This window comes from Vidua chalybeata, chromosome 3 (genome assembly GCF_026979565.1).
Source record: "Vidua chalybeata isolate OUT-0048 chromosome 3, bVidCha1 merged haplotype, whole genome shotgun sequence".
NCBI lineage: Eukaryota > Metazoa > Chordata > Aves > Passeriformes > Viduidae > Vidua > Vidua chalybeata.
This window is the reverse complement of record NC_071532.1, coordinates 104,162,186-104,171,658: the sequence shown is the minus strand read 5'-3', so window position 1 is coordinate 104,171,658 and position 9,473 is coordinate 104,162,186. Positions and strand designations below refer to the sequence as shown.

General features: G+C 45.1%; 1 protein-coding gene and 1 non-coding gene across 3 annotated transcripts in view; both read left to right on the top strand.

The window, feature by feature from the left end:
* The first annotated feature begins 5,433 nt into the window (after positions 1 to 5,433).
* Positions 5,434 to 5,515, top strand: TRNAS-AGA (transfer RNA serine (anticodon AGA)). The gene has a single exon. It is a non-coding gene; the product is annotated as a tRNA-Ser (tRNA).
* HS1BP3 (HCLS1 binding protein 3) overlaps positions 5,475 to 9,473 on the top strand; it is a 51,851-nt gene continuing 47,852 nt past the window's right edge. The window contains exon 1 of one of the 2 annotated variants that reach the window (XM_053939591.1): positions 5,475 to 5,696. In XM_053939591.1, coding sequence (XP_053795566.1) covers positions 5,653 to 5,696 — 44 coding nt within the window. In that variant the 5' untranslated portion in view covers positions 5,475 to 5,652. Of the gene's footprint in view, positions 5,697 to 8,341; positions 8,455 to 9,473 lie in introns of those variants that run through there. The other variant, XM_053939592.1, reaches the window with a different exon arrangement.

Sequence of the window (9,473 nt, the reverse complement as noted above, 5' to 3'; positions counted from 1 at the left end):
TATTCCTGACATGTGGCTCATCATATTACAGGTTAAATGTTTAAAGTGGGGAGGAAAGCATGAGGCATAATGAATAACAGCTCTATAACTCTGCTCTCTTCTCTCCAGAATAAATTGATACCGAGGTGTGTAGATTAAAAGACTGCCATGACAGGCTATCAACAACCTTACCACATCATATAACAAGAGTGAACTTTAAATCTACCATTTTGGCTACCTTTGAAACTCGCTGAGAAGCCCAGTCCTAATATAAAATCTCTTAGTGGTTCACATCTGGGTTTTGTAATTGTCATCTGAAAACAAATAGTGTTAGGAGTGATAAGTGAGTGATCATCTCACTGGACTCTTAGTGCAGCCTTTTTCGGTAATGAAATTATATTGCATCTCTCCCAAATCAAGGCTAGAGAAAAGTTCCATGTTCAGCTTTTAAACTGTGTTTCCATAGCTGATTTATTTTGTTTTTAAATATGCTCCTTTGCCCTTGCTTTTCCCCCCCACATTTTATTCACTATACCCTAAGCAGGGCTCTGATTTCCCCTCATCCAGCCATGATTACAGCTAGAGTCCTCTGCCAGGGATTCAAAACTTGGTGGACAATTTCCTCTGGGCTTATAAACTCACTGTTGTTCTCCTGCTGCTTTGGGGAGATGAAAAGCAAATCCATGAGCTGCCAAGAATCACACCCAGGCAGGGATGCAGTGCTGCAAGAGCTGGTCCCTGCTCAGTGTACAGGAGACAGACATGACCCTGGGATGAGTTCATGGGGTCACACCTTGACCCTGATGGAGACCCTTCATCTCCCCATGCCCCTGTGAAGAACGGAGAGGGATTAAACTGTAGGGCTGCAGTCCGTTTGCATCGAGCAGAATGAACAGACCCCAGCCACAAATCACTCAATATTCTAACAGGCTCTGAGAGGTTTTTCTTCCTTGCTTTAACCCTTTGTGGGACCTCAGTGCCTGCTGGAGATGGCTGGTGAGCAGTCCTCGAGCACAGGTGGTGATTCCCTTTTTCATAACACTCAGTGCCCCTGCATCCATGCTGAGGCAGGTGGCTGAGAAAACCTCTCTGGGCTATGTGTCAATGAAAGTTAATTACTGGGAGTAAATTGTGTATCAAAAGTCAATACAAACATTGACTGCCAAAGTCAGTCACTGACTGACTTTAGCTCTGTAGAAAATCCCAGTGTAACTGGTCCCAGAGTCAGGTTTTGAGTACAAGCTGAGGGTTACACTGAGTTGGTGGGATTGTGTGTGCGAGTGAATGGCGCCAAACAGGAGCTGGGCACTGGGCTTCCAAAGGGTGAGTGCCATGGTTTAGCAGACGTTATGAAGAAAATTAACTCTACTGCATGCAAAACTAGCACTGATGAGACACAGCTGGGGATTGCAATCAGCACCAGAGCCCGTCCCGCGTCCATAGGTGGTGTTTGAGTGCTCTCTAGTGGACAGAAAACGGATCGAGAGGAACAAAACTGATGTGCTGTCCCTGAGCCTAAGTCACTCTCAGCTGAGTGTCCGAGGCATTGGGTCTGTAATACCCACACACCATGGGCCTGTGCTGAGTGTCTGGGAGCAGGATTTGGGCGCGGGGGGCTCAAAGCCAGGTCTCCCTGATCTGTGATGCTTCAGGGCAGAGGTCTGATGAGAGATTAGTGCAGGGTGGCATGGGATGCCCTCTTCACCTGGTAAGAGCTGACTCACAAGCACAAGAACCACCTCAGTCCCTTTACACTATTTTTCCTTGCTTTTCCTTGTGATGAAGGAAACACCTGCAGTTCCTGCCCCTGTGTGTAGTCAGCGGTTAGAAGAGCAGAGGTACTGTGGAAGGAGAGTAGAAACATCAGTCATGGAAGGGAAGAAAGAAGTGGGGAAAAATTATATGAACTCATTTCCCAGCTGCTGTTGAGCCTCCAGGAGCCCTTTGCTCTGAGAGCCCTACCAGTGCTGGACATAGTACCTCTGAGGGAAAATATTCTTGTTTCATAGCACAAAGTGATAAGCAGCTGGGTAAAGTGGAAACCTAGACTATGTCAGTGTAAAAACAAGGTTATCAAGGAAGTCAGCTCAGGACAAAAGCCATAAAATAGTTATGTAGTAGGTACTCCCAGACCAGCAGAACCGTACTGCTGAACCCAAATGTTCAAAAGGTGTCCCATAATCATAACATTTATAAGGCTATTGTATTGCAGTTGGGATTTACTTATAGTAGGTGTCTGAGTTTTAAGAATAACTCATTCTCCTTTTGCTTCTGTGAAATGGCAGCTAAAAGATTTTTTATCATGGTGGTATGGAAACCAGAAACAGCCACTTGACTCATGAAACAGCTACACCTCTAGTTAAAGAGGTTACATGCATCTCCCCACAAACTCTTTGTTTAAAACTGGCTTCTTACCTTACCTCTGGGAGAGATATTATTTAGCCTTCCTGGATGATACTATTTTTCAGTATGAGTTCCTCTTACATAGGTACTTCCCAATGCTCAGACATCTGGAAGACAAAAAAAAAAAAAAAAAAAAAAACAAAAAAAAAAAAAAAAAAACACAAAAAAAACCACCTCCTTCAAACTCCTATTGAGTTAATTACTTGTCTCCCACTCATTCTTTTCCTTCACTTTCTAGAAGCTTTTGACTGAAATCAGACTTATCTTTTCTTCAAGTATCTTCTCCTACTTGGAGCAGTCATCTTTGGCCTCGCCTCATTTATGCAGAAACCACAGAGGGTCTAGCACAGTACCACACATACCTGCAGTAAAAGAACATGCATTTTTATTTAGGCAGCTATTCTATGCAAATTGATTAATAGTTTTATTACAGAGGCTATGCATAAATTAGACTAGTAAATACAGACTGCATGAATATGCTGATTCAGTTTGTTGAGTGTATGGAAAGAAAGGGGAAAAAAAAAAACAGAAAAAGAATGGATAAAAGTAAGTCAAGCAACGTACTGTACCAGTCAGTACTGCAGAGCTAAGAGGCAGGGAAAAAAGCCATAAATCCCAAAGAAAACAGTCCTGAAACTTCAGAGAGTTTCTTTGTCTTTTCTTTGCTCACAGAGAATTTAACTGATGCAAAGGGGACCATGAAAGAGAGAGGAACAGCTGAGGGTAACCCAAGTAGTAGGTAGGAAAATGTAAGTTTATAAGTGATGACTGTTACTGGAATTGGTTCTCAGATTCTTTGCACATTCTGCCATAGGCTTTCCCCTGCAGGTTTCCAGTGGATAATTGAGTAAAAAAAATCGTTAAGTGGAAGAAATTTTCTGTATAGCATCCAAAGCAACATGGGAATCAAACTCCAAATACTCTGGGAGATTCCTGCTGAAAGAGGCAAGTCGATGCTTAGTTCCTGCAGATAGCTCTATTGGCATATTAGTTTTCTCCTGACAGGTTTGATTTCCATCCACCTTCTATGCAGAGGTTCACTCTTCACAGTCACAGCCACAGTCACAGTCACCATCTGAACAAAGACCTTGCCCTAACCTTGTGGGAAAATCAGCTGATTATTTCCACAACTTCAGATTTAGCACCACTGAGGCATTTGTTTTATTCATATGTTATGATGATATGGACTGTGGAGTTATAAAAATGCCATATATGATAAGACTTGTTAGGAAATCAGATAAACAGGTAGTACTTGGACTTCTCCATGAGTACACAGACATAGCACACACAGCCTCTCCAGGACAGACTGTCAGCTTACTGGAGCCAAGCAGACACTTCTGTTTGGGGAGAAAATCCCCAGCTTTTGAAGCACCTTCACAGGCACTTGGCAACACCTGGAAGGACACTGCTCAGCAAGCTTCAGTGGGAACTCATGGGCTCAGGTCCCGCTCTATTTTTGCTGTCTCAGACAGCAAACTGCCAGCTGCTTACTCCTTGTAACTATCTGAATAAATTGCACTATCCAGGAAGTCAAATGTGAATAAAAATGCCATTGGAGAAGCAATTTGTTTAGCCATAAAACTATTCATTATATGCTTTCAGGAACTCCACCTCAGGGCTTTTTAACCCTTCAGAGGCCATATGAGAATGATTAATGTTCCAAAAGCACTTTCTGGTGGCTTGCAGCACTTCTGGAAACTGCAACTCCTGTGCCAGAAAGGCTGCAGCTGGGTGGTGGTGTTTACACTCTGCTTAACAAAAGGTTTGTAGAGGCAGGGAGAGAAAACAATGGGGATTTAGGAAGGAACCCCACCTATGAAGTCTCCCTTTTTTTTTGTTTTGACTCATGGGTTTCACATTCCAGATTTCTTGTTTCACCACAAGCATCAAAATATTGTTCTGTGTCTGCCACTTTGGACCTCTCTTGATTTTGACATTTTCGTCACTCCCAAACTCCTCCAGCTGTTCCTTTCTGGGGTGAAAAGTCATAATCTACTCACTAGGTCCTCCTTCCAGGACTGCTCCTCTCTGGGGACACTGCTGCATACCCACTTGAGGTGCTGAGCCTGTTTGGAGGCTGGATGCACTGATGCAGTGTCAGCATCTGTTTTTTATCACTTTTATAATATTCCCTGGCTGTGGTTTCTGTCTGTCCAGAGAAGGACAACAGAGCTGGTGAGAAGGATCTGGAGCACAAATGTGATGAGGAGCAACTGAGGGAGCTGGTGGTGTTTAACCTGGAGAAAATGAGGCTCAGGGGGGATCCTTATCACTCTCTCACCCTATCACAACCACCTGAAAGGAGGGTGCAGCCAGGTGGGGCTCGGTCTCTTCTCCTAAGTAGCAAGTGACAGATGAAGGCATAGCCTCGAGTTGCACCTAAAGAGGTTTAAATTGGATATTAGGAAAAAAAAACTTCACTGAAAGGGTGGCATTGGGACAGGCTGCTCAGGGAAGTTGTGGAATTGCTGTCTCTGGAAGTGTTCAAATAAACAAGTGGATGTAGCACTTAGGGTTATGGTTTAGTAGTGAATATGGTGGATTTCCAACTATAACGACTTTGTAATTCCGTGATTCCACAAAGCTGTGTGCGGTGCGAAGACTTTTTCCCAAGCGCTTCCCTGCAGGAGCCCTGCACACCAGCGCAGAGAAGCCGCGGGATAGCCAAGAGCCCAGGTACGCCCAGCAGCCTGCACACAAACCAGGGCTGCCCAGCCCTGCCGCGGGTGCCTGAGGGGCAGCAGAAGGACCAGCTGCTTCCCTCTTCTTTCCCAAAATAAACTTTGGAACTCACAGCCGCTCCGAGGTGTGTGGCCAGGCTGCGGGGGTGGCCGTGCCTTGCACCCGGCTGGCGCCGCCCCGGGATGCGGCTGGGGAAGCAGCGCCGTGCCCATCGTTTCAGCGGGAGATGCGTGCGAGCTGCTTCCCGTGAGGAGGAAGAGAAGCGCGCAGGGATGCACTGGGGCTCGGGAGAAGTTTCCGTCCCGGGAGGAAGCGGAAACGTGGGGATGAGTTAGTGGGGCTCACACGGCGGCACTGCTGCCCGTCGGTGTAGTCGTGGCCGAGTGGTTAAGGCGATGGACTAGAAATCCATTGGGGTCTCCCCGCGCAGGTTCGAATCCTGCCGACTACGAGCCGTGTTCTTCTTTTCCTCCCCGTGCCGGACGTTTTCTTCCCCCAGCTCGTTTTGCACCGGAGCCCCGGCGTCTGACATCCGGCCGGGCGGCCGGTCCAGCCCCGGGAAGGGAGGCGGGATCTCCTCCCGCGGCCATGGAGCAGCGCGGCCCGGCGCCCGCCGTGCTGGTCACCACCAGGTACCGGGGACGGGCCGGGGGAGCGGCCCCGCGCCCGCATCAGCCTCGGCGGGGCAGCCCGGCCGGGCAGCGGGGAAGGAGAGAAGGGAAGGGAAGGGGAAGGAAGGAAAGCGCGGGGCGGCGGAGGTTGAGGAGAAGCCGGGTGGCGCTGTGTAGGTTTGCCCCGGGGCACTTCAGATGTTCTGCAGTTTTCCTGCATTTCACAGCCGGGAGAGATCCCTGGCCCGTCCCGTGTGCCCTTTCCTCTTGCGATAACTCCGGGTCTTTTGCCGTCCACTCTGGCGCAGCGTGTGCTGTCGCCCTGCAGACACATCTTTTCCTTGTCGGTGTTTCGAGGTGGGTGGGCAGGAATTAGGATTTATCCTGGGCTGTGCGGCGATGTCACCAGTGCTTTGGCTGGTGCCCGTTCCCGCTGCTGTGTCCTGTATCCCGTGCCCCTCGTGCCCGCTCTGGCTGGGAGCCCAGGGATGGGCAGGAAGAGTTCCTTCTCCTTTCCCACCTTCTCGAAGCTGTCCCCTGCGTGGTGCAAGGGCGCTGGTTTCCGTTGCATTAAATTTAAACCCTGTTTTTTCCTAGGTGTTGTAAAGGAATCCTGATGAGAAATACCTCAAGAAGAAAATGCTTATGGCAATCTTTTATAGGGAAATTGATAGATCTCTTTCTCTCTCCTTTTTTTTTTTTTTTTTTTTAATCTCCACGAGATATTTGAGACCACATGAAAGCAATTTGCTGTCAGATGAGACATGAAAAGCAGAAGTGTTGATTCAGCAAGGTCCTTACCTCCTAGGACATAAATAATGACTATTTCAGTCACTTTAACTTCAAAGCCATTATTTTAATCCTTAAATATTTGGCTGTATCAGTGCCGGACTTTCCTTGAAGCAGTGGCCTTGAACCTTCAAATGTATCTGATACGACTAACAGATGTTTTGTAGGACTGACTTTACATTAAGTTTACCCTTGAAAATGGAAATCCAAACACCTGGATTAATTTACAGTTGTTAGATTGAAAAAAGACCCACTTGCAAATTGTCCCACTGAAACTAGAATGCTTTCAGTGATAAAATTTGGTATATATGTATGTGTGGGATTAAGACTTTAGCAACCGAACATACTTTCTAGCTTCTGAGGTGAAATAGTTGTGTCCTTTTCCACTCCACTCTTTTTTCCACATACTTGTTTTGGGAATAGGATTCCTAGTTGCTGTGGTAATATAAATCATGGAATAATAGAATATGCTGAGTCAGATCATTGAGTCCAACTTCTGGTGCGCTTGATCCCAAGAATCACACCATGTGCCTGAGAGCATTGTCCAAACACTTCTTGAACCCTGTCAGGTTTGGTGCTGTGATCACTTCTCTGGGGAGCCTATAAAATCTGTATACTTGTAGTTAGACTATACAGGGAAATAAATTATTTGGTGAGTACTTTGCCTTCACTTAATAAATAAAACTAGCTGTACATTTTTTTTTCTCCTTCTGTTAACACCAGGGATGTCACAGTTTGGTCCCTTCTGGAGAGAGGTTGTTGGAGCTGGGAGCTGTTGGCAGGGCTGAGTTTATCAAGGCAGGAAGCACAGACTCTGCTCTCCTGGCCACACAGATGCTGGAATAAATGTTTGTCTGGTCACAGCACTTTCATCTCATTTTACTTTCTTTCTGGAGGTGACTATTAGCCACCCACCATGCTGGCCTTTCAGCACAGAAAGCAGATTAATTAGAATACAATTTAATTATTATATGCAAATCAAAAAAAAACAGGAGTGAAAACCCAGCTCTTCTGTGAACTGTGGAAGCTACTCAGTTCAGCTGACCTTTTATAGTCTGCACTTCCTCTGTTCTGGGCCAATCCTGCCTGATCTGATTGTGCAATGATCTGATTCACAGCAGTGTTGCTGGTATGAATGGTCTCCTTGTATTTGGGAGAAGTGATTCCTGTTAGGAAGGTTAACCATGTGCCCAGGTCTACAGTGAACTGTTTTGTAGACAGAAGTGTAAACTGGAGATAAACGAGGTTCAAATAAAGAGTAGAAGTAATAAACCAGTGTGTCCAAGTTAAACAACTAGTTTTCTCCTTTTGCTCCTTTTTTTTTTTAAAGCCACAAGTGTAAAAACAATTGTTTTTATGTGAAAAATGCAGTGAAACTATATTCTGTCTTGGGGGATGCAGGTGCTGATTCTGTTTGAATAACAGTAACAGTATTTAATTAGTTAAAACATTAAAGCTGCTTATTTTGAAGGCATTACAAGAACTAGGGAGCACTTTGGATAGTATGCTCTGTTTGTCTCAGCCTCCCTACTGATTTCTGTTTGTTTAGAATCAGTTTTATCTTTAAAAAGAAATCCTATTGCTATAGAAGATAATAGGGCTAGGTTTTCTGTAGGAGATGATAATGAAAGTGATCATAAGGTCTAAAGCAAACAAACAAAAATGTAGTTATTCCCCCCCCTCTAATCATTTTCCATGACAAGCTTTGAATTAGAAATTCAGAGGTTACCTTCTTGGGGAAACTCAAGTTTCATAAAAACTGAACAAGTTTTGACATGATGAGAGGAATCTTTTGAAAGTTTGTTTGAAACTAGATTGTTTAAGCCTCTTGAAAGTGTATATTAAGTTCTACGCATTGTGTATCCTTAGGTGAAAGGGCAGCTGTGTTAATGAATCTAAACTTCCTGAAGGAAGAGGTAGAATTCCACAAGAACTCTGCAGTCTGCAAGAAATCCAGAGAAGATGGAACTTGATAATCCTCATGGTTAAGGTTTAAAAAAGCAGAAAAAAAATGTTTGATGATCCTAGTTTGGTTTTCTTTTAAATGGTCCCTTCTGGTTCTTCTAAAAAAACATTCACTCACACATAGGAAGAATGTACCCAGAGATGTGTTCAGAGGGTATTCAGTTCTCTGGTTGGTGAACTTCTGATTCTGGAAGAATACTTGGTTCCAGTGACAGCAAGTGTTCTGTGGCTTGGCATGGGATAACTTTGGGGAAGGAGTCTTTGATCAGTTTTGGTTTTCAGGCTATTGAAACAGGCTGTTTATTTCATTAGATGTACCAATTAATGCTCCAACAGCTTGGTCTTACTCTTGATGTGTGAGCACTCTAATATGATCTGGCATTCCTCTTGCAAATATGTCATAAATATTTTCAGATGGCAATCCAGGGGGAAGGTGGCACCACAGTTCCATGGATCTGAAGCGGTCAGGAGGAAAAAAATGCATTGAGTAAACTGCAGCAGCAACTCCCCTGTTGCATTTTCCTCCAGGAGGAGCCATGGGTGGTTATGACTGCTGGAGCTCTCAGAGGCTAATGCTGTGGTTGTCTACTTTAACTGGGTATGAAAGGACAGGTAGTTCTGTTAGTAGTAGGATCTGTTAGATCCTACTGTAGATCTGCTTCCAGTGGGAAAGCCAAGATGTTTTGGCTAGTATGCCCTTTTGGCAACAAGACAGTGCATCAGATAGCCAAAACCAGAGGCAGCTCTGAGGGATCATGTGTTGCATTAACTTGCTCAGTCCTTATGTTTGTTTAATTTTCCTCAAGGACCTTCACGAGTGGAACTGCGATTGGCCCATCAGTCTGCTCCAGCAGCTTCCTTTGTATTTTGGCTTTAATCCACTTCCCTGGTTGGCTCTTCACAAACCTCAAGTTGCCCCTGTGCTTCAAGGGAGCTCCTTCTTTCTTTAGTGACAACTTTCAGTTATTGTCTCTGTCATTTCTGGGAATGTCTTTACATAAAGGAGAGGTGGGTAGGGCTCGGCATGAGTCAGTATGAACAGAC